We start from the raw sequence: 23,646 nt of genomic DNA on the forward strand, positions 1-23,646 counted from the left end.
TCCTCTCTTGTGCTGGAATACCGGCCTCCCTTGTGGGTCATCCTCCTGTATGCGGTTTGGTGCCGCGAGGGGGTGAGGTGACCATGGGGGAGGAAGAAAACACAGAGTGCGCCCACTGTTCTGCAGCCCAGTGGGGAGAGACAAGCATGTGTGTGCGTGTGTGTGCCCTTCCAGTCTCTCCCTGCATCGTGCACGGACCCCTCCAGGCGTGCAGGCCGGGGTCCCGACTGACGGACTGACAGGAGGGGCCCTGGGCCCAGGGCCGGGCTGAGCTCTGGGAGGTGACCGTTGGTATAGGTCAGGAGCTGTACGTGCCGGCAGCCATGGTTCCGGCCCGATTGTTGGTAGTGGTCCTGTCTCCGTGGAAGGGGCCCACGGTTCTGGTTTGCTGTTTCGCCTGCCATGTGTGTCCGGCACCACTGTGGGACGCCCCAGTACTGCTTAGTCCCCTCCGGTTGTCTCGTTGCCCCTTCTGCGTTTCTCTCCTTAGCCGCTTCTCCCATTTCTGGTCCCCCCTCACTCCAGAGTCCCCAGACTGTCCATCAGCTTTCCAGACTGTCTCCCTGCCTGGACAGTGTAAGGTCACTACTGTGGCAAGAGCACAGACCGTGGGGCCCTCTCGTCACTGGGCCTTGGCCTTGCTCTCTGTCATGATGAGCATCAGGCCACCCTGGGTGGCACTTGAGAGAGACACCTTCGACCCGCAGGGAAGTCTCTGCCCATACTGAGCCCTTGGAAGTGGTGGCTATTCTCGTTCCTTGTTTTCTGTTCTTCTCAGACACGTTCTGGCAATTTTCTTATTCAAGACTCTGCTGTAGGTCATCGGTGCCTAATCAGATACGCTTTTCTGTTGTTTTTTAAGGTCCTCGCTACTCTATCCTGGAACTGGCAAATCTTTCCTGCGAAGGCTCACATAGTGAACACTTGAGGGCTTGCAGGCTGTGCGCTGCTCGTTTTCAGCACCCACCCGCCCCGTTAACGGGAACGTGGCCCCGGATGTGTGTGGACGAGTGGGCGTGGCTGTTCCAGGGAAACGTGCGTGCCTGATGTGCACGGACAGACGGCGGGCCCGCTCGGGTCCGCAGCCCCGGCCGGGGAACTGGAGCCTGCAGGTGCTGGGTCCGCTCAGCCCCCCAGGCCCCGCACACTCCCCAGGCCCGGTCCCCGCCTGGGTCTCCCTGCAGTGGCCCCATTTATCCGTCCCCATCACCTGTTCTTGCTGCTCAGCCTCCTCGCTCGTCTTTCCGTCTGTCCGCACCCCTCTAGCCAGCCCGGCACGCGCCGTCTGACTGCTGTGCCACACGCGGGTCACTCTTCTGAAATCCTGTGACTTCTGTGGGCTGTCATACTCTTACAGGCCAAGAGTTGTGTATTTTCCGTGTGTCAGAGGAGCATCCTGGAAAGGGCCCTGCGTCGGACTCACGTGTCTGCTTGTGCAGCCACACGGGGCTCGTGCTGGGAACGGCCCGGCCTGTGCCGTGATGCTTTCCTGCTTGGGCATCGGGGTGCGCTCGGCGGAGGACCGGGCTGTGCTTAGAGAGCTGTCGTCTGTCACAGGCGAGGCGCTGCCCGTGCCTTTGAAAGTAATGCTCACATCCCCACGGATGCCCCGCCTGCCAGCCCCCCTCGGCGTCCTGCACTCTTGGTACACTTGGACTTCGTTATTATCACAAACCAATAAAAAAAAATCCCCTTTGGGGCCTCTGAGCAACCCGCTGGTAGCATGTCGGTGGCCGGTGAGCTAAGAAGGCCGTGCCGGGATTGAGTCCGGGTGCTTCAGAATAGTTGGGTGAAAGCATGTGCCCTAGAGTCTTGCTTCTGGAACCCCTTCCGCCCCTGCGAGTCACTTGTGGTTATTGAGTTGTCACAGTTCCGGTTTGGGTGATGGAGCTGTAGTAGGTGAAGATCAGAAACGGAGTTTCACGCATTAAAACTGGTACTTTCCAGCAGTTCGATTTTATCTTAACCTCTTGTCTTTAGAATTAAAACCTTTTGGTGTGATTTGCTCCACTGTGATTCCTGTGCAGATCCGGCCCACTTGAGGTATTGAGGAGAATCGCGTGGTTCTTCTTTATGTCTGCGCCGTGAGGGCTCCGGAGGAGGGTGGAGGGGTCGGTCCTCCATCGGCCCAGAGGCAGGCCGGTTGAGAACTCTGACTTCACAGCGGTGGCAGGTGCCAGTGTGTGGCTGTCGCTGCTTCCCAGAGAAGTGTGCGATCTCGTGGGGGCGGCGTGCGTGCCGTGGGCGCGGCGTGCGAGTGACGGGGGAGCATGTGAGTGGGTGACTGTCGTGAGCTCACGGACTCTTGCCGTTCGGAGAGAGGGAGGACTCCGGGCCTGGAAGCACGAGGGAGAAGAGTGTCTTGGGAGAAAACGAGGAGGTGCTCCACGTCCGAGGTAACGGCCTTAGCCCGGTGTGTGGGCAGCAGAGGGCGTGGCCTTCGGACAGCCACGAGGAGACACAGGAGAACCTAATGCCGTCTTGGGTTTCTCTGGCAGTATTGGCCCTTACCTGAATGACTCATTTTTCTTTTCTTTTTTTAAGATTTTATTTATGAGAGAGAGACAGGGGTGGGGGTCGAGAAGCCACGGGAGAGGAGCTGACTGTGTCAGTGCAGAGTCTGACCCGGGGCTCGATCTCAGGACCCTGCGCTCCTGACCTGAGCCGAAATCACGAATCACATGCTTAGTCGATGGAGCCACCCAGGCACCCCCTGAATTATTCATGTAAACTGACTTCTCTTCCCTTGTGTTTTTGTGCCTCGCTCTAGCACGCTGAACAACCCTGCTGACCAGATGGATGTGATTGGAGTGGGTGGCATTGACTTTGAGGACAACATTGCCCGCTTCTCTTCGAGGGGAATGACTACCTGGGTAGGCTATTCTTCACTAGCAGGATGTGCTGCACAGGACGTGTGTGGCCGAGCTGTGGGTGTGCGTATAGGTGTGCCTGTGGAGGAGAGCTGGAGAGGGGCCGGGGCTGCGGGGGCTCGCCTGGCCACCAGGATGAGCGGTCGGGCCCCGTGGACATCTGCCGTCTCATCGTGGCGCCCAGGTGAAGGGGAGCAGTCCTTCCTCCATGCTGGGGAAGAGGAGATTTCTTGTCCTAGGAGGCTGGAGAGGCCAGTGAGAACAGCTCTTCCTCAGCTCTGCTGCCCTGGAGAGCATTCCGTTTAGCTCGAGTAGCACCAGCACATTCATCATTTGGGCTCCTTGGGGTTCATGGTGCCGCTGAGTCGTCCTCCTTCACCCCCAGAGCAGAGCTGCTCCTGTGGGTAGCGCTCGGGTACTCCTGTCTGCCCCTCCTGGTGCTCTGACTCACGGGTCGTGGCCCTGGTGAAGGCCTTGTTTTGTGGCGGCATTTCGAGCAGCGTTCCTGCTTGGTCTGGAAGGCATCTTCACGCGGTGCCCCACACTGAGTCTGGATCCCACACCTAGTTACGTCTGAGAGCCGGGGAATGCCTGCTCAGTTCAGACTGGTGTGCTTCTTCTGACACAGTGTGAGATCTCGTCATTCTCGTTTTGCTTCCGTTTCCAGGACGTTTGAGAGAGTACTCCGCTAGGGGCGCCGGGGGGCTCAGTGGGGTGAGCCTCTGCCTTCAGCCCAGGTCGTGATCTCAGGGTCCTGGGATGGAGCCCCGCATTCAGCTCTCTGCTCAGCGGGGAGCCTGCTTCCCTTCCTCTCTCTGCCTGCCTCTCTGCCTACTTGTGATCTCTGTCAAGTAAATAAAATTTTTTTAAAAAGAGCAAGAAATCAGTTAAAATCTTGTTGCTGGTGCAGTTACGTTTATCATTCTGGGTGTTTTCTTTCCCCTCTGCCGACTGACTGACTAACTGAAATCTCCAGCTGTATTGTGTCTTCCTTTCCCTTAAAGAAGCACTTTTCCTTAATTTTTAATTCTAATTTTCTGATATTTTTAATGTAATTCTAACGCATAAATTCCTTAGAGCAATCTCCAGGTTCTGGTCTTTTAGATACTCACTTTCAGTCGCTTTGTGGCCTTACTCTTACACTGGCTATCATAAAGCACACCCAAAATAATTTCATTTTGTACATGGCCATTTAAGTGTGAGTTCTAGCGCAGTGAATTTCAGATAAAACCAGTGCGTGGCTAAGGTTACGTCGTGTGGAAATACCCTGGTCTGCTCCGAACTGCGGTAGCCGCGTGCCGGTGCTGTGCTTTGGGGGAAACCAAGCTTCTCTCCTCCGTAGGAACTCCCGGGAGGCTATGGCCGTGTGAAGCCTGATATCGTCACCTATGGTGCTGGAGTGAGGGGCTCCGGTGTGAAGGGGGGCTGCCGGGCCCTGTCAGGGACCAGCGTAGCTTCTCCGGTGGTCGCTGGCGCCGTGACCTTGCTGGTAAGGTGAGTGCCGCTCAGCAGAGAGGATGTGGTGCCCGCAGACTGGGACCTGGGTCCTGCTTGTCCCCAGCCAGGCAGGAGGGTCAAGGAGCGTGATGGGAACCTCGCTCCCTCCCTCTCCGCGTCTCCACCCCGTCCCGTGTATGGGGGTTTTGTGGGTGTGAGCACTCGCTGACTCTGGCTGGAAAGCACTGTGTGAGGGGACGGTACCTGACACAGTTCCAGTGTCTGCTTTTGTTCCAGTTGGTTTATGGTAAATACCTAAAAAAAAAAAAAAAAAAAAAAAAGATTTATTTATTTGCGTTGGGGGGAGAGGCAGAGGGAGAAGAAAAGAGGAAATCCTAAGCAGGTTCCATGCTTGGCCCAGAGCCTGACCCGGGCCTTGTTCTCAGGACCTGAGCCAAAATCAAAGGGCAGGGGCTTAACCAGCTGAGCCACCCAGGGGCCCCTTAAAGAGTCAGTTGTTTAAGGGCTGCTTTCAGCTTGGGTCATGATCTCAGGGTCCTGCATTGAGCCCCGTGTCCTCAGGCTCCCTGCTCCGCCAGGAGTCTCCCCCTCCCTCTGACCACCCCCCCAATTCATGCGTGTGCACACGTGCACTCTTTCTTTCTGTCTCTCAAATAAAGCTTTTTAAATAAAAAGGGGTTATAGTTCATGGCAATAGTGAGGAAGGTATGGGATTCGCCATGGACCCTGTGCCTCCGTTTTATTTTTTTTAACATGCCCATTTTGTGCCGTAGTTGTTAAGTCCGAACAAGTGTGTGTATCAGGCAGGGCACAAGAAGTCTGATGTTTTCCTTCCTTCCCTTAGGGCGTCCCCTTTCTTCATTTCCCTAGGGAGTCCCCTTTTCATGTGCTCTGTAAGCCGAGGAGCTGCGGTCAGGCTGCGGGACGGACCATCTCTGTGTAATTTATCAGTCCGTCTCGTTGAATCCCTCGTACGCTTGGAACAGAGCTTGGTGACTGGCCCTTATTTCTGCAGAGAGTGAAGTTGGAAGATGTTCTCAGAGGCATTTGGCCAGAAGTGATGCTCACGGGCTGTGACTTAGTCGGATGGGCTGTGTCCCTCAGTCCGAAGGTTACAGAGAGGTCTTTGGAGTTTGTGCTCATTTGGTGTTTTCCCCCAAAACGCTCTCTACTGGGGTGAGGTGTCGGTTGAGCTTTTGTGTTGGGCTCACATAAACCCGTGTAGTGGAAAGTTAATGTAGTCCTTGTTAATTTTAAAAGTAAGAGGGAAATGATAGTAAATGTTTTTATATTTGAAGTTTTTTTTTAAAGCAAGTAAGTTTATGTTGATTTTAGCTTCTGAGACCTGGGTTGTTTTTTAATTAGTAATCTTTGATAAAGCTAGCTATCTCTGTCTTCCTTCTCCCATCCTTCCCTTATAAGGCCTTCAGAGTCATAGTCTTGAAAATACGGACCCTGGCTGGGGTGGTCTCTGGAGAAGAACCCTGTCTTTTTTCTTCCATTCGTTTTCCTTACCCCATGTTCCGTGTGGAGAGGGGCGGACGCCAGGGCCGGCAGACTGTGGAGTCGCCTGGCGCACACAGGCCTTCCTGCTTGGTGTGGGGAGCACGCTCGACTAGGGTTCAGCTATGCTGTTGCTTACGGGCACAGAGACCCTGGCTCCTTCCTCGCCGACTGTGACTTTGGGCCGGACTGAGGCTCGGCTGCACTCTTGAGCCCAGCAGACCTCTCCCCATCGGGTGAGCGGGGAGGAGAGGAGGCTTTTGTTTCCAGGAGCTTCTCTAAGTACAGCTGCTTACGGTGTCATGGAAGGCTTTGACCTTCCTATCTCTCTGCAGCTCAGAAGTGTGCCCAGGCGAGTCTGCTCGCCTCCAGCCTGGCAGCCCTCCCGAGGAGGCTGGGCCTGGCCTTTGGTCTGGCCTGTCGGCACGGGGGTGGGCGTGTGTGGCTGTGGCCGAGCTCCTGGCAGCTCTTTGGGTCTCCGTCCCGCTGGACTACCTCGGCCTCCCCTGACACTGGATGACCCAGCTGGATGAGTAGAAATCCCGTGCACCCTTCCAAGACCAGCCGCCCTCATAGATTCTGGGGAGCTGTGCAGAGTCTGTTTCTCTTTTTCGTTTTCTGGGTTTTGTTCCCCACGTTGAGGGGTTGACACTAGTATTGATGATTTGTGAGCATAGAGAAACCGTGGGTTCGTGTTGGCGTTCTCCAGTGCGGATGGCACCCGCGCATTCCCGGCCTCCTGGCCAGGTAGAGCTGTGCGTTCCGTTTGTCCGGTGTGTTCTGATGAGACTGCAGCCCAGGTGTGCGTGCTGTTGGGCCTTCCCCGCCGGGAGGCAGCGCAGCGGGCGGAGGCCATGGGCATCACTTGGTTCTGTGGCTCCTGCCTGTCCCACCTGGAGGTCCTCTGTGGCTCCGTCTGGCGTCTGCTCCTTCTGCCGCAGGTGCTGTCGCGGCTGGTCCACTTCCTTCTGCCAGCTGGCTTCCCTTCCCCTCAGGAGCCAGGCACTCTGACCTCTTCTGCCTCCTGTCGCCTCTGTGGTCTGTTGAGTAGTGTCGCTGGGAAAGTATGTGTTTCTGATAGACTCAGTACAAACAGGCAGAAGCTCCCTGAGTACATGGCTAAGAAGTCGTCCTGAGACAGGTGCAGAAATGACACGTTTGTTCTCCGCCCACATGGGCTTGACCGAAGCAGCCCCCAGGAGATGTGACGCCAGATTGGAGGTCACAGGTCTGCGCGTCCACTGGGATAGCCTGATTTTCCTCCTTCCGCCGAGAGGTAATGAGCAAATCTGTGATTTTCTCTCCAGCACAGTGCAGAAGCGCGAACTGGTGAACCCGGCCAGCATGAAGCAGGCGCTCATTGCGTCCGCCCGGAGGCTTCCTGGCGTGAATATGTTCGAGCAGGGCCACGGCAAGCTGGATCTCCTCAGGGCCTATCAGATCCTCAACAGCTACAAGCCGCAGGCCAGGTTGGTACGCTTCCTCTACATCGGCTTCCCCCCGCCCCCGGGCTCTGAGGGTGGGGCCCCCACTCCCTGCGAGGGATCCTGGCCTCGAGGCCGGAGCTGGACACTGAGCACACTGCGCTGGACCCCCGGGGAGGGCGGACGCCGCTGCTGCGGGGACGCCGCTGCTGCGGGGACGCTGCCGCCAGAGCAGGGCTCAGCTCACGTTTTGCTGCATGGAACACACGTAGCTTAAGATACTTACTTGGTTTCTTTTTACTCTTTTTTTTTTTTTGGTTAAAGATTTATTTTGGAGAGAGTCCTCAAGCAGACTCCCTGCTAAGCATGGAGCCCAGCGTAGGGCTTGATTCTAGGACCCTGAGAGCATGACCTGAACTGCAATCAAGAGTCGGTCGCTAAACTGACTGAGCCACGCAAGGCGCCCCGGAACTTTTTTTAAAAAATAATCTTAGGTTTACAGAAATTTGCAAAGGTAGTGTCGCTGTTGTCACATACCCTTTACCCAGCTTCCCTGACGCCAGCACCTTTGCTGACTGTACTTGAACGTGTGGAGCCAGCCAAGGGGCACCGACACTCTGCTGTGATGAAGCCGTAGGCTTGGCTCACAGGCACCCGGGCCCTGGTGCGCTGCGTCCGCCCGGCTGGGATCCAGGCCTGTGCTCTTGCCCCGCCGTACCAGGCCCTCCAGCCTTTCGCAGCTCATCTGTCTTTTGCTGTCACTTGTGATCACGACTCGTTTGGGAGTGCTGGTTACTTACGTAGTGGGTAGTAAGTAGACTGACTCTCGATGTGACTTTACCTGATGTTTTCTCATGCTTTGAGGTTATGTATTTTTAGTCAGAGTTGTTTTTGTTTTTTATTTTGAAACTTCTATTTGAAATTACTAGGTTTACAACGAAGTCACAAATAGTACGTTGAGGACTACAGCTTAGGGAACGTGGTGCCTGCCTCAAAGCCTGGAAATTAACACTGCTTCGTTACCATGGCCTCATCTCTAGACTGTACTCAGATGTCACCCATTGTGTGCCCCATCCTTTTCCGGGTCCAGGATGCAGCCACAGTCTTACGAGTACAATGGTTGGGCCCATCTGCCTGGTCTCCTCCTGCGAGGACACTTCCTCAGTTCCTGTTCCTCTTATGGCTGGTGGTGTCCATTGGCCTCATGTGATTGAGGTGGTGTGTCCCTCTGCGCCCTCCAAGAGGCAGGCACCGAGGAGGAGGGCGTGTCTAAGAGATCAGCTACAGGGAAGGGACCTAGGAAGGATAACGGGAAGGAGACAGGAAGAGTCCAAGGGCTGCCACGGCACTGGTCCCAGAGTGAGTTCACTGATGAGGAGCTCTTGAACCAGAGTGGCCCATTCGCGGAGACTGTGTCTCGGGCTGGGCCTGCCCTGGTTCCCCGCATGCTCAGCCTTGGCCGGGGGCAGCTGTGGGCAGCCTGCCCCAGCACAGACACGGCAGAGGGGCCATTGGCCGTGCTCCTGCGGCAGATCCGAGCAGCGGGGCTCCTGGCTCCACAGGTGGCACCTGCCAGGTACCTCCCCTGTCCCCTGTGATCGCTGTGTGTATCGTGTAGGCGCACTTGGAGATGATCCTGTTCTTCTCTTTCCCTGTGTTTTTTTGTTTTTTTTTTTTTTTAATTTAAAAAACAAAAATTTTATCTGAGGCAGCGAGAGAGTGAGTGAGCATGTGAGCATAAGCAGAGGGGAGGAACAGAGGGAGATGGAGAAGGAGGCTCTGCTCTGGACAGGGAGCCTGACGCCGGGCTTGATTCCAGGACCCTGGGATCATGACCTGAGCCAGAGGCAGATGCTGAACTGACTGAGCCACACGGGCGCCCGGAGATCCTGTTTCTAACATCTTTTGACTCACGGGTTCCACATCCATTGCTGGTTCTTGCCTGTAACAGTGTTAATCTAGAGGGTGCGCTCTGCTGGCTTTCTGTTTCTCTCATTCCTCCTATGTTTATTAGTTGAAGTTCTCTAAGGAAAAGCTGTTTCTTTTCTCTCCTGTATTTGCTTACCCACTGGTTTATATCAGAGTGGGCACGGGGGTATTTGTTTTTCTCTGGATTGGAGCCATCGATACCATTGTTGATTTTGTTGTTGGGATCGTCCCAGATTTGGGACCCCTTGGAGGCTCCTTCTAGTTGGCTGCTGTGTCTTTGCCACTCTCCTCGCTTGTGTTTTGAACACGTTCCCACTGTTGCAGCCCGGGCTGAGTACCTGTTTCCAGCCCCGGCCTTGGTGTTCTTTGTTTCCGCACGCAGCCCCGGCCCTGCCATGGGAGGGGGTGTCCGGAAGCAGCGCCCGGCAGCAGGGGGCCCCCAGCTGCTGGGCTTGTGGCTTTGTCGGCCCTTGTAGTAGATGGCTGGGCAGTGCGTGCTCATGGTGTCCACACTGGTGTCTGTCTGTCTGTCGCTGTGGGTAGGAGCCCATGGATCCATCGCTCCCTGGCCTAGGTGGCCATTCTCCAGCGCGTTTCTCCTTACGTGGACCGCGCTTCTCCCCCACGCCAGGCACAGAGCGTTCGCCTGCTCACTCAGTCCTCACAGTCTGTGCTGGAGAGTTCTGGAACGGCTGAGCCCTCCCGTCGTGAAACACAGATGTCCTGACTGGAGTGCAGGGTCTGTGTCTCGTTCTCTTCGGCTGTGCGGCACGTGGCCCTGCTGTGCCCCCGAGGTCTCCAGCTCGCTTCTCGTCTCCCGCCGCCTCTGTGGTGCTTCCTGGTGCTTCACTGCTCCTCCCCCCACCCCTCCCTCCCGCTCATTTTTGATCCAGTTTTAGTTTGTGTCTCTTTGTGGATCCCCCCACATAGAGGTGCACAGGGGAGCCCCCCACCCCATTCCTGCTCCCACTCCCCCATCTCCCCCCCCGTCCCCCCCCCGTGTGGGTACCAGTCTCATTAGTTTGGGGCTTATCCTTCTTGTGTTTCTTTTTGCACAAATGAGCAGATACACGTGTACGTACGTTCCTCCCATCCTTTTCCTCCATTAAGAACATCATCACTGCACATGTTTTTTTTTTGCTTTTGTTTTTTTCACTTAACAGCATCCTGGAAATCACTCCACGTCAGCTCGCCGAGCTCTCTCTCCTTTGCAGCAGCGCGGTGTGGACGGGCCTTGTCTCTTCAGCTGCTTCCTTCTCTGGGGGCGTTTGGATGACTCGCGGCGTGTGCTGATGGCAGCCTGCCGCAGGGAGCGCCGCCGCGCCTGCGCCCTGTAGCTGCACGGGGTGGGGGGGCTGTCCTCGGGAGGGGCAGAGCCGGGGTGGCGGGTCCACGGGAAAGACGGTGCAGGGGTTTGTTAGGTCCCGCCCTGGTCCCCCCGCCGCAGGACGCCCTCCGTGCTTAACCAGCGGCTGGTCTGATAGTCTGATGGGGGACAGAGCGGCACTCAGCGCTGCTTTCATCCGTGTCTGGCTCTGAGGAGGTGGCGCACTTTGTACTGAAGGGCTGTTCTGTCCCTTTCTTGGGAAGCGTCTGCTTATTCTTTCTGTTTTCCTGTGTGGTTTTGTTCCTCAGTTTTGAAGATTTCTTTACAGAGCAGGGTCACTGAGCCTCTGTCAGCCATACGCACTGCCGATATTTCTCTCTGTGGGTCAGTTTTTTGACTTGGTGTGAAGTGTTTGTTGTATTCAGCGTGTTTTTCCAGTAGCCACATTTGTTAGGTTCTTGCTGGTGTTGCCAGCCTGGATTTCGAGTCACAGAAAGCTTTTCTCTGCACGAAAGTACAAGGAATTCACCCACGTTTTCTTCTAATTTGTGTTTGCGTCCTTTTATATCCTCAAGTTTCTCTGGTGCGTGTGGAGCTTATTCTTGTGTCCATGTGAAACGGGGATCTTACTGTGTCTTTGCCACACGGCCACCCATCTGTGAGCTCCCATTCCAGAACGTCTCTCTTTGCCCCAGGGATGTGACGTGCCGTCCTTCGAGAGTCTGGGTCCTGGGTATTCCCTGGGGGTGGTTCTGTGCCAGGCAGGGCCTCCAGAGTTCCAGAATCAGGAAGGAAAGAGGTGTTTCCCGCTCACCGTGCCACGCACGAGCAGTCTGGGCAGGCTGGCCTGGTGGCCTCTGAGCGTAGGGAGTGTTGCGAAGTAGGTCCCTGGGTGTCAGCCCAGAGTGGCCCCATGAGCAGCTGTCCCTGGCTCAGGTCCCTACACAGATGCGCTTCTGCAGCTGTAGTGCCTTTTTGTCCTTCTCTGACCCAGTGTTCTTTGTTTCAGCCTGAGCCCCAGCTACATCGATCTGACTGAGTGTCCCTACATGTGGCCGTACTGCTCCCAGCCCATCTACTACGGAGGGATGCCCACGATCGTCAACGTCACCATCCTCAACGGCATGGGCGTCACGGGAAGGATTGTAGATAAGGTGACGCCGCTCTCTCGGGCTTGTGCTGAACTCAGACATGGCCCAGCCTTTGTGCCTTAGTCTCCCTCTCTCGCCTGTTAAAGCAGGGCAGGTTTCCTCCTGTCCTGGGTGCTAGGGTGTGGAAGCCGTGGTTTCTTTTCTCCTGAGTCTGAAACTGATAAGCTCAGAATAAATTAATGGAGCCAACTTGGTACTTTTTGACTTTGGCATCTCAAACTTGGCTCCTGAGTGGACTAATTGTATTTGATTCTTCATTATATGATTTCCCACCAGTAATTAAACGGCCACCTGTCATTACTGTATTCTTGAGTGAGCACGAATGGGCCCTCTGGTTGAAAGGAGTGTTCTTGTTTTTAGTCTTGTTTTTGTAATTTTTCTTTTACTTCCTGCATAAGCATTATCACGATAGTAAAGGACTAGGAAAAGAGAGCAGGGAAATCATTTCCAGCCCCCCAGCACACTCACGTGACCACTGTTTTCAAAGTATTCTTTTCCAGCCTTTATCTCAAGTATGTGTTTTTGTTCTCTGTGAGGCCCAAGTTTAGTCTCGTCTTCTCCGCTCTCATTATGTTGTCAGATGTAACTCCACACAGTCCGGGGTGCTTGCTGACAGCTATTTGATATCACAGAGCAGTGCTAAATCATAATTTACCTACTTTTTTTAAATTTTTTTTTTTAATCCAAAACCCTTCTTTTAGCCTTCAGGGAACAAGCTGTTCTTTTCAAGATAATTGTGATGAGCGTACAAAAATGGGCGTTTACAGTGCAGGTTTACATAATCCAGACATTAAGTTAAAAGAGATTTCTACTTTGCTGTCCGTAAAAGACAAAACAGAACTCTGTTCACGGGCTCACGCTCAGGCCCTCGTCCTCCGTCGGTGGAGTATTTTCCACTGAGCACTGATCTGAGTGTCTTTCCTTAGGTTGTGATTTGAAACATCATCCTCAGAGCTCAGAAACTTGCCAGCGGTTTCCATATCACACTTCTTCACAGTATGAATTCTTTTTTTTTTTTTTTTTTTAAGATTTTATTTATTTATTTGACAGAGAGAGATCACAAGTAGGCAGAGAGGCAGGCAGAGAGAGAAAGAGGAGGAAGCAGGCTCCCTGCTGAGCAGAGAGCCTGATGCGGGACTCGATCCCAGGACCCTGACATCATGACAGCCGAAGGCAGCGGCTTCACCCACTGAGCCACCCAGGCGCCCCACAGTATGAATTCTTGATGTCACATCTGTCCACATGCAGAGGCTGCAGCTGGGACAGCTTCATGTCACGTTAGCTGCCGGGGCCCTGTGGGAAATGGCCCGCATCCGAGGCTTGGACAGCTGGGGGTTTCCGGCTGTAAATGTCCCACTGAGCATCTTTGCATACATGGTTTCCTTTTCTTCTGAAATACATTTTTAACATAAACTCCCTGGACTGGAATCCCAAGTCAGAGAGCGTGATTTTACTGTGGCCCTTGGTACACGCTTCTGAACTCTTGCCAGGAGTTGGGTCTGCGACGCTGCCGTCTGCAGACCTGCCTGCGCTCTGCAGAGGGCTCCGTTGTCCACATGGGCCGGGACAGCTCTTAATTTTAATTCCATGAGGCTGTTAAAAATCGAAATAAAATCCACATACCATAAAATGCAGCCTTTTAAATCAAGTGATTCAGGAGCTCCTACTATATTCACAACTATCGATGTTCTGTAATTCCTGAACGTTCTCATCGCCGGAAAAGGAAAAGCCCCGTTAGCAGTCGCTCTCCATTCTCCCTCCTCCCAGCCCTGGGCAGCTCCTGAGGGCCTTTTGTCTCTGCAGCTGCTTCTTTGGACAGCCCGTACGCAGGGGGTCACCCCCGGTGTGGCCCGTCATGACTGGCCTTTTGCGCAGCGTGTCTTCATGGTTCATCTGCATCCTAGCTTGTCGGTGCTTCGTTCCTCTTTGGAGCCGAATGATACCTGTTGTGTGGTTGGGCCACATTTGTGTGTGCATCAGTTGGTGGACGTTTGGTTTGTTTGAAGGTGGTTCATCTTTTAACTTTAAATTCAGAGGGGAGGAGGTGCGTGTTTTGCTTCTGAGGTCTTCTCCGCTTATCTGGGAGGTGGCACTCTCCAGGTTGGTTCCCTGATTGTATGGCCCTTGTGTGAGGTAGCTTTTCATTCCCGTGACCTGTTCTTCCTGCTGGAACTCAGGGTTTCTCTGTCAATCTGAACCTCTCTCTGTCCTAGAAGAATTAACCATCATGTTATACGTAACAGTTTCTCCCAGATGAGTGTCCTTCTCTTTGACGCTAGTGGTAGTGTTATTTACATAGTTCTTTTGGGTTTCGTACAAGTTCCACACTTTGCTAATGCTTGAATTTTCATCTCTCATAATTTCTCTTGTTTCAAAAATTAGAAACTTTTCTCTCCACAGTAGGACAAAAATCTCGATTTTATTTTGTATTAGTAGCACAAAAATCTCAATTTTATTTTGTATTACTATTCCTTTTATGCTTCTAAGATGCTTTTCTCTTCACTGTTGAATTCATTTGATACATGTCATAAAAGATTCTGTTGTTAACCAGTGATCCCTGGAGCATTTGTCACAAATCCCTTTTCTTCCTCAATGTTTGTGGTGCCATCTCCTACAAACACTAGTCATCTTTTTCAGATTTTTTTTTTTTTTAACATGCTGACTTGGGAAGAATATTGCTCTCTGGCTTGTGAGGGAAATGAGTAATTTAGGCTGGTTTGAAATACTGGTCCATTTTGTAGGAGCAAGTCTTTGTTTCTTCCAGATGCTTCCTCACATGCTCCCCTCTGCCCGGTCGCAGGCCCCCTCTCCCTCCGAGCATCCTGCAGAGACCTGCCCACCCAGCCACTGGCTGTGTGGTCTGAGTTTGGACAGTTAATCCACACCATTTTAGTATTTTCTTCCTTTATATTGCTGTGATTCTTAAAGCATACAAATAATTGAAAATTGTTCTCAAATTGGAGAGTTTTTGTTTATTTATGTTCTTTATCAGATAAAAGTTCTTTGCCAAACCATTGTCTTTTTCTTTTTTTTTTTTTTTAAGCTTGGCAAAAAAATCCTCTTTAGAATTGGAGACTGTCTGAATTAGTTGTTTCTAGACTGTTCTAACGGACACTGTTCCAGACTTTACCTAGTCTGCTCCGGTTGTAGGTAGTTTAGGATCGGAACGTAAGTGTCCTTCGGCGCTGCTGAGTGGAGCAGGGGTCTGAGGCCGAGACTCGGAAGGCTGCAGGCGAGCGTCTCACCGAAGCCTCTGCATGTTTCTCTCCGCAGCCTGACTGGCAGCCCTACTTACCGCAGAATGGCGACAACATCGAAGTTGCTTTCTCCTACTCCTCCGTGTTATGGCCGTGGTCCGGCTACCTGGCCATCTCTATCTCTGTCACCAAGAAGGCAGCTTCGTGGGAGGGCGTTGCGCAGGGCCACGTCACGGTCACCGTGGCTTCCCCGGCTGAGGTGAGAGAGGGTGTGCGCGGGATGGGGGGGCCTGCCCTTGACCTTCTACCGGCTCCTGACAGGAAGTGGGGGGTGGTGCTGGGAGGGGCAGGCCGAGTGCCTGGGGTCTGGGATTTGAAGCCGGCTGAGGGCTGTGATGAGGCTTGTGGGCCGTGGTCGGGGCTGCCCGGGCCTGTGCAGCAGCCGGAGTTTCAGAGCCCACTCAGCAGTGAGTAGCGCTGCCTCCCGTGGTCTTGCTGAGCAACAGCAGATAAGAGTCTCATGTAAGAGTTCAAGTGCAGAATGATTGCACAAATACTCGTGCTCTGCAATGGGCTGTGGGCCAAACCTGTGTAGTCCAGTAAGTTTTAGAAACAAGGTGCCTTAAATATTACATCTTAAATTCTGAAAGGAAGGATTTTAATGGGGTGAACTGTGACATGTGAGTGTTTCTTCCCACATATGTCATTAGGAATGCTTGTGTTCACATTATTTGCGTTAAATTGATACATAGAAGTGATTTTTTTAAACCCAAAAGCCTGACGGTTTCTTCTCAGCAAAAGGGACAGTTTGAATGCCTGTTATTTATTTCAGTCAAAAAATGGTGCAGAACAGACTTCCACCGTGAAGCTCCCAATTAAGGTGAAGATAATTCCCGCTCCTCCGCGGAGCAAGAGAGTTCTCTGGGACCAGTACCACAACCTCCGCTACCCGCCCGGCTACTTCCCCAGGGATAACCTGAGGATGAAGAATGACCCTCTGGACTGGTAAGCAGCCGCCAGCTGCCACGCTTACCCCCCGATCCTCCCACAGCAGGGGAGCCCGAACTTCGCACCCCCCGAGCTTGTCCTCAGTTGCTGTCTTTCCTTACTCTGCCGGGTCAGTCAGCTCGCTTGCTCGGTCCTGCCTTCTCAGCGTGTCCCGAGTCCTGCCCGGCCAGCTGCTGTGCCTCTGCTCCCCGCCCCGTCCGCACCCAGGTCATTGTCCTTGCCTGCCTGGACAGCAGCCTCCTGGCCAGGCTCACTCTTCCCCTAAAGTCCGTTCCCCATGCAGCAGCCTTGGTAACCTTAAAAAGCAGGGATCCAAGCACTCTGGGCCTCAAACTCTCCCGACTTGTTCACATGCCAGACGCCCTGCTATGTCCTGCTCCACTGTCCAGACCCTGCCCCATGCCAGCCCTCGGCCGGCCTTCCTGGCCTGCCCTCCAGGGCAGCTGGCTTGGCTTCCTCGTGGCCCGTATGCCAGGCCCACGGTAGCTCTCTGTAAGTACTGGAGTTTGGACTTCATGCTGGAGGTGGGGGAGGAGGGAGCCTTGAAAGCTGGGGGCAGGACACTCACAGGTGTGATGGGCTCTTCGTGATGTCTCTGGAAGGCTTGGGCCAGAGGCGGGGGGACAGGAGTGATAAGAAGTTGGTGGGCCAAGGTAGGGGCCACGTTGTAGAGAAGATGGGTTCACGCTGTGGGTGAGCTGGCTCTGGAGGGCTGCAGGGAGGCCCCGGCGCTTCCATGGGGCGCTTGGCTAGGGGCTTATGGAGAGGGCACAGTGGGAAAATGAGTGCTCCGGGCAAAGGGATGGGGAGGTCATCCACGTTGGTGCTGCCCGGTTAATGTCACTAGGCTCTGCGCTCCCGTGCCGGCTCTGGCGGTGGCTCTCCATGCTTGTCGCCGCCAGCGTGACGCGTCAGGGCACTTGGCAGAGCGGCTCTTGGGTCAGTGCGAGCTCATGCCGTATGCGAGGTTGCCTGGCACCACCCGTTGCGCGTGCCAGCCCGGAGCACGCTGGTCTGCGGAGGCTGAGCTCTGTGTGGCTGGCGGGAGCCCCCAGGCCCCTCTGGCGGCGAGTCTCGGGGTGTGAGGAGCCTTGGGGCGTGGGAAGCCAGCTGTGTGGCCGGCTAAGCCCTCGTCACCAGCAGGGACGGGGCCATCTAGTGCAGGGTGCGCTGTCTTTCAGGAACGGCGACCACATCCACACCAATTTCAGGGACATGTACCAGCACTTGAGGAGCATGGGCTACTTCGTCGAAGTCCTCGGCTCCCCTTTCACGTGCTTTGACGCGAGTCAGTATGGTGAGTCGCCGCGGGTGCCGGCCCCGTGTCCTTCCCACCGGGTCGCGATGTGGGGAAGGACGGACTGCGGGCTGAGTGAGAGGCGGTGAGGGGGCAGGCGCGGGGCCTGCCGTCCTCGGGGAGGCTGCAGTAGCCTCTGAGGCAGAGTGACACGCCTTCCCGTCCGGCAGTGACAGTGGTAACCTTTGGGGAAAGGGGACACTGGCAAACTCGGGGCAAGGATATTTGTGTGTTTTATGTATTCATTTTAATTGAAAGAAATTAGCGCTGCATTTTGCTGTTTCTCCATCGAGTGACATCTCTGTACCTGGGTGTCACGAAGGAGGCCAGCGTTGTCTGTAGGTGACTGTGCTTTGGACCTTTGTCCTCTGTTTTAAACCCCTTTTAGAGGGGTACTGGGGCGTCAGACCAAAATATTAGAAGCTGGAGCTTGAGACGCGGACGCCAGGGAAGTGAGTGTGTTTCTGAAGCCACGAGTCCCACGGGTCAGAGGCACAGAGTCTCACCACCCGCAATCCGTCCCTCAGGAACTCTGCTCATGGTGGACAGCGAGGAGGAGTACTTCCCTGAGGAGGTCGCCAAGCTGAGACGGGATGTGGACAATGGTCTTTCGCTCATTGTCTTCAGTGATTGGTACAACACGTCTGTCATGAGGAAAGTCAAGTTTTACGATGAAAACACAAGGTACTGATGGGAGTTGGTATTTGATAAGAAATTTGGCCTTTTGAGGATTAAATTCTGTCCAGCACGTACTTCAGAGGACTGGTGCGGAGGCAGTCCTTCCGCGGCCAGAGACGGGCTCGACGCTGGGCTGGAGCAGGCTCCCTGTCCCCCACAGCGATGCTGCCGAGTAGATTAGTGAGCGATCAGGGATTCCCAGTGTTTTATGAAGGTATCATTAGAACATAGTTTGCATTTTTTTCTTCAGAGTCTGTGACTTCAGCTTTAAAGACTTCTTTCTCATCTCTTCATGAACCCGCTTGTGGTCCAGGCTCTGGAGTGGTGTGTTTGTGCACACGTGGTGCGTGGCGTCCAGTGCGTTTAGCTTTGATTTTCTCTGTATACGCTGGCTGAAGCGTGTATGTTACATTGTCGCTCCAGCCCGGACAGGGGGATTCAGCTGAAACCTTAGTGTGCCCAGGCTGGATCCTGGCAGCGACATTTAGTCTCATCATGAAAAGACGGAGAGTGAGTGTGAGTTTGTGTGTGAGTGTGTGTGTGTGGGTGTGTGTGGGTGTGGTGGGAGAGTGGTTGCAACCCCTCACAGCCCGAGCCCCCTGTTTGTTCCCTAGGCAGTGGTGGATGCCAGACACCGGAGGGGCGAATGTCCCTGCTCTGAACGAACTTCTCTCCGTCTGGAACATGGGGTTCAGCGATGGCCTATACGAAGGGGATTTTACTTTAGCAAACCATGACAGTAAGATTTCGTTTGTTCTTTAAAAGGGCCCATGATCTCAGGGTGCAAGAACATAAGCCACATGTCTCTGAAGACACGGTTTCCGAGGGAGAGGATGGTGTGATTCCTGAAGAAGCGGGGTCTGTAGGCAGAACGGGTCATTGTCTTCAAAGAGGACACCTGCAGTAGAGCTGTCACTTTATCCAGATGCTTCAAATGAGAGTCTTGTCTGCAGGCGTTCCTGATCTTGGTGCCACTGGTCAGGTTCTTGACCTCACTGACGTGTGTTCCTGGAGGGGGACGCCCTCAGGGGTCCCTGATTTATAAAATTCTGTTCAGGAAATCACTTTGCACGTCTCTCTGAAGAAGTTTCCCCGCGGGTTAGTGTTGGTAACTCCTCTCTAGAACAGTACCCTGAGCATTACGGTTACCCCCACTCGTCCTGACGGAACGCCTGGACTTCCAAATTCTAGCCGGAAACCTCATGTTAGTAGCATTTTTTCAGCTTGAATTGGGGGTTAAACCTGTCGTTTAAATGTGAACAGGTGGTAGCAGCAGCCTCTGCCTTAGAATTAAAAACAACGTTTGAGAAACCATCTGACATAAAAATTGCACTTGAGGTGAAGGCGTAGCTGTTGATACAGCGTGCGCGTCCCTTCCTTCTCGTAACTCCGGTACCTCTCTCTTCCCAGTGTATTACGCGTCAGGGTGCAGCATCGCTAAGTTTCCAGAAGATGGCATAGTGATAACACAGACTTTTAAAGACCAAGGTAAGGAACGCTATTTTAGTTTCTCTCATTTTTTGTTTTTTGTTTTTTCTAAATAAGCACTTTATTTGCATATAATTCACATTGACTTTAAAAAAAATGTTTTTTTCCCACATTTACTCTTTTGAGTTGTATAATTCTGTGACTTTCGTATTCATAGAGATGTACAGGCATCGCTATTACCTGCTTCCAGAACATTTTCATTATCCTCTATCTCTTAGCAGTTTTGTGTTTTTAAAAACCTTATTGTAATATTTTTTGTATGTTACCTGCTTTAGGCAGGACTTCCAGATGGTGGCTCTGGGGGCTACAGAGATAGTGAATTTGAATAGTTGTGGGCGCTGATCACTGCAAGATAAATAGAACTCCTTCAGGAGGGCAGCTGTTGAATATGTGTGACTTTTTAACAGCCTTCAAAGCTGCTTAAAATTTGTTACTATCTGTGAATTGTTCTGTCTCTGTGATTGCCAGATCACTAAAATTTTAGAAAACTGCTGACCATGTTTTAACGTTCTTAGCTGTATGAAGCATATTAATTACGGAGTCATCTTTTAAAATTCTCTTAAGAATTTGAAGGGCAGCGGGACGCGTGGCTGGCTCAGTCGGGGGAGCAACGGCTCTTGATCTGGGGCTCGGGAGTTCCAGCTCCACACTGGATATAGAGATGACTTAAAATCTTAAGAAGAAGGGGAAAAAAAGGAATTTGAAGGAAAGAAAGTTCTTCCCTTGCAGTTTTGCTGCTAATGAAGGTTGCTATTATCTATAATTAGAAGTTAGGAACAGTTTCTTTGGTTAAAAATGACAAGGAAGCAGAATTTCCCTGTCATTCGTTTGCATCTGCACAGTAGAATGTATTTTTTTAATTACCTAGAGTGATTTTTCCTCCCTTTATCAAGGCAATGTCAGTCAATAAATAGATCTGTGTTCATAAGATTGTATTTTAACTTCAGGCACATCAATGATTCTGTGTTCCCAGTTGCTAGGCACAGTTTACCATGGGCTGGTGATTCTTTCTGGAATCTGTTTCTCCCAGGGCAGCGTGGTTCTGGTGCGGGTGTGGGAGGAGCGGTCACATTGCTGGCTTGTTGCTGCCTGGTTTGGGGGCGGGAGGATGGGGGGAATCACTGTAGATTTCAGGGTGTGTGTTTTGCTGTTCTGGTGGTGAAAATAAAAATTAATTACCTTGAAGTGCTTTCTAAGGGGCTTTTTATTTCCAAGTAGCCTGTAAGTTGAATAATCTTGTGGGTACGAAATAAGAATGTGGAAATCTGAGTTATACTGAATCGGGGGGACCCTTTGTCATAAAGAAACAAACCTCTGACTTACCACGAGGCCGCATGGCAATGCAGTACACACCTGCCCCGTTTCATGTTTTCCTGCTCTGTCTTTCCCTCCAACAAAGAGAATCTTGTTTTCTCTTCCAGTTAGTTCCTTGTGGGATTATCCACAGAAACCAAGATATGCCGTATTTTTAGAGCCACAGACTGGTTTTAGGTGTCGCCAGCATGGTAAGCACGCAGAAGGTGTGCGTCTGTGCAGTGCAGAGGGACGTTTTGGCTTCAGGGCTAGCCTCTTAGGGTGTGCAGTGAGGTCCCGGGCACTTGCTGCCCCTGGCCCTGATGCGTTTTTGACTTCTTGGTTCATGGGCCACTGCAAACTGTGAAATCTGATTGGGCAGAGGTAAGAAGGCTCTGCTGTTGGAACATTTGTAATTGTGAGAGATATAACAAGTGCCTTCAGTCTGAATTTAAAGTAGTTGGGCATCTGCTCTAAAAATCAGTTCTATTTGTCTTTGCTTTTACTAATGAAATGCAAAACCTAGGAATAGGTAGCTGAAGCCATAGAGGTGCCTCTGTGTGCCGAGAGCTGCCTGGCCAGCGACCCCTTGTGAATGCATCTCCAGGACGTAGGCTTTTTGTCAGAATCAGAGGGGACATAAATGTGTGTTTTCAGGATTACGAATACTGTGTTCCACCGTTGCAAGTGAAGGCGTGCGAGGATGGCATGGAAGTGTGTATATACACACAAGTGAGTTTTGCTGAAACCAAATTAGTGGCACTAAAGATGTTTTCCTGTTGCAAAAGTTCGCACTGTTGAGATTGAATATTAGATTTTGCTATGATTTTTATCTTTTTCATTCTTTATTTTTTTCATTGTGTGCATTAAATGTCAAGTAGCGATTGGAAAATCATTTCATTCCTCAACAACAACAAAATTATTCATTCCTCAGCATTTTTGTTTTTGTTGTGGTATTATTTTAGGATTGGAGGTTTTGAAGCAGGAGACAGCAGTTGTTGAAAACGTGCCCATTTTGGGACTCTATCAAATTCCCACTGAGGGCGGAGGTCGCATCGTGCTGTATGGAGACTCCAACTGCCTGGACGACAGTCACCGACAGAGGGGTAAGGACCGGGGGTGCAGCCGTGAAGCAGCATGGGCTTCTTGACGGGTGGCCAAACCTTTTGTTCCCCTGGGCTGTGGAAAGGCACCGATAAGGGGCTGGGAGATCCGGGGGCATGCACGCCTGGTGCGGCCGGGCAGCTCCCAGCTGCCTTGGTGATGGGGCTCGCTCGCTGGGTGTCTAAGTCTGGACACACAGTGTGAGCTGAACCCGCGTGTGTGGGCTGTGCTGCCTTCCCTGCCGCGCTGCTGTCCTCAGGACGGCAGACACTGGGACCTGCCTTGGTGATGGGGCTCGCTCGCTGGGTGTCTAAGTCTGGACACACAGAGTGAGCTGAACCTGCGTGTGTGGGCTGTGCTGCCTTCCCTGCCGCGCTGCTGTCCTCAGGACGGCAGACACTGGGACCATGGTGTGTCTGCGGAGAGGCTCTCTGCCTGGCTCTGCCTGCCCCGCCTGCTGTGCCCCCCCCACCCCCGGAGGCTGTGCGTCCCAGGCACTGCGCGTGCGGTGCCCTTCCCAGGTCGGACCCACTCTTCCGGAGGGCCAGTGCCTGGCTCTTCTCCCAGACTTGGGATTTGGCCGTTGGGAGCCTTCATTAGTGGGGGCGTTCGGTACCCTCTTCAGTTCGGGGAACTAGCGAGGGGGGCCTGGTCCTTGGCATTCATCCGCGTTTTCGGTATCCGTGCATCCTCCACATTGGGGGTTTTGAGCCTGGACGCAGACTGTTTATTTCTCGCTGGGAAGGAGGAAACGGGAGGTGAAGGTGTTGCGTGTCTTGGCCTGGTGAGGTGCCGACACAGCCAGGGCTGAAGCTCGCCTTCGGGCTCCCCGGATGACGGGGCTGGGGAGGGGGCCAGAGCCTCACGTTTGCAAATAGGAGCCCGGCCGGAGCAGAGGGCCGAGCCCCTGGAGCGTGAGCTGGGTGTGCGTGCATCTCTGAGTGAAGTTGAACTTGACTGAATTCCTAGCATTTTGTGTAAATCTTTAGAATATGGTCGATCTTTTTAAAAAAGGTTAAAGTCACAGTTGAAAGAAGATTAATGTTTTATTTCCATAGAGATTTCCTTTTAAGACTAGAGATCTGGTAGGAGTCTTTATTAAAATTTTAAATGCCTGAGAGGCCTGTCCTGGTTCGAAGTCTGCCGGCGGCCGTGCTTCTCGCACACAGCCAGAGCGCCCTTGAGGGAGGGAAGCTCCTGCTGGCCTCGCCTGTCGGCGGCCTGTCCAGCCCCTGCTGGTGGCACCGGGTCCGGGGTGGCAGGCGTGGGCCGAACCTGCGTGGAGGCAGCAGGGCCCGGTTTACAGACACCACAGCGTCTCCCATGTCCTGACCCAAGGACCCTCGTGTGGGTCTGTGAGGAGCCACGGCCGCAGCCCGGCGCCTGGACTCCCTGCTGGCTCCCTCAGAATGACTGCTTCCTGTTCCCTGTGCTGTGTTTGGGGCCCAGCGGCCCAGATTACTAGACTCTGCCCTTGTGTTGACCTTGAACTCACTTCCGGTGGCGTGCACACAGTGGTCCCGGCGCACCCCTCAAAGTGTAGATCCCGATAGTTCCCCCAGGACAGCCTCCGGGAACGGGCAGCAGCTTTGGTGCCCTGTTCTTCTGAGCAGTTCTTTGCTCAACAGGTGTCATGTGGTCCGGCCATCCCTGGGTGGGATTTCTGTCCTCTTGGTGAGGGGCCCAGAGTCAGGTGGTGCTCGGGCAGCCTGTCCAGCCCAGTGCCCAGTGGCACTGACCCATGTGAGCCCCAGGGCTAGGAGTGAAGCCCACGGTCAGGTCCTGTCCGTCGTGCTGGTGTGTGTGGGCTTCTCAGGAATAGGTGACCTCCTCTCGTCCTGTTTCTCCTCACTCGGGGGGCTTTTAATTTGCTATAAGCATTCCTTGAAAACACTCTGATCCCTAAACGGCATGCCCAT

General features: G+C 53.2%; 1 protein-coding gene across 1 annotated transcript in view; it reads left to right on the forward strand.

Moving 5' to 3' along the window:
• MBTPS1 (membrane bound transcription factor peptidase, site 1) overlaps nt 1-23,646 on the forward strand; it is a 52,028-nt gene that overhangs the window by 21,616 nt on the left and 6,766 nt on the right. Inside the window, exons 9-19 of the mRNA XM_044255641.1 lie at nt 2,771-2,873; nt 4,213-4,364; nt 7,139-7,300; nt 11,521-11,665; nt 14,936-15,118; nt 15,692-15,864; nt 17,049-17,164; nt 17,692-17,848; nt 18,457-18,581; nt 19,253-19,330; nt 21,589-21,729. Of these exons, the coding sequence (XP_044111576.1) occupies nt 2,771-2,873; nt 4,213-4,364; nt 7,139-7,300; nt 11,521-11,665; nt 14,936-15,118; nt 15,692-15,864; nt 17,049-17,164; nt 17,692-17,848; nt 18,457-18,581; nt 19,253-19,330; nt 21,589-21,729 (1,535 nt within the window). The remainder of the gene's footprint in view (nt 1-2,770; nt 2,874-4,212; nt 4,365-7,138; nt 7,301-11,520; nt 11,666-14,935; nt 15,119-15,691; nt 15,865-17,048; nt 17,165-17,691; nt 17,849-18,456; nt 18,582-19,252; nt 19,331-21,588; nt 21,730-23,646) is intronic.

Source organism: Neovison vison, chromosome 7 (genome assembly GCF_020171115.1).
Source record: "Neovison vison isolate M4711 chromosome 7, ASM_NN_V1, whole genome shotgun sequence".
NCBI lineage: Eukaryota > Metazoa > Chordata > Mammalia > Carnivora > Mustelidae > Neogale > Neogale vison.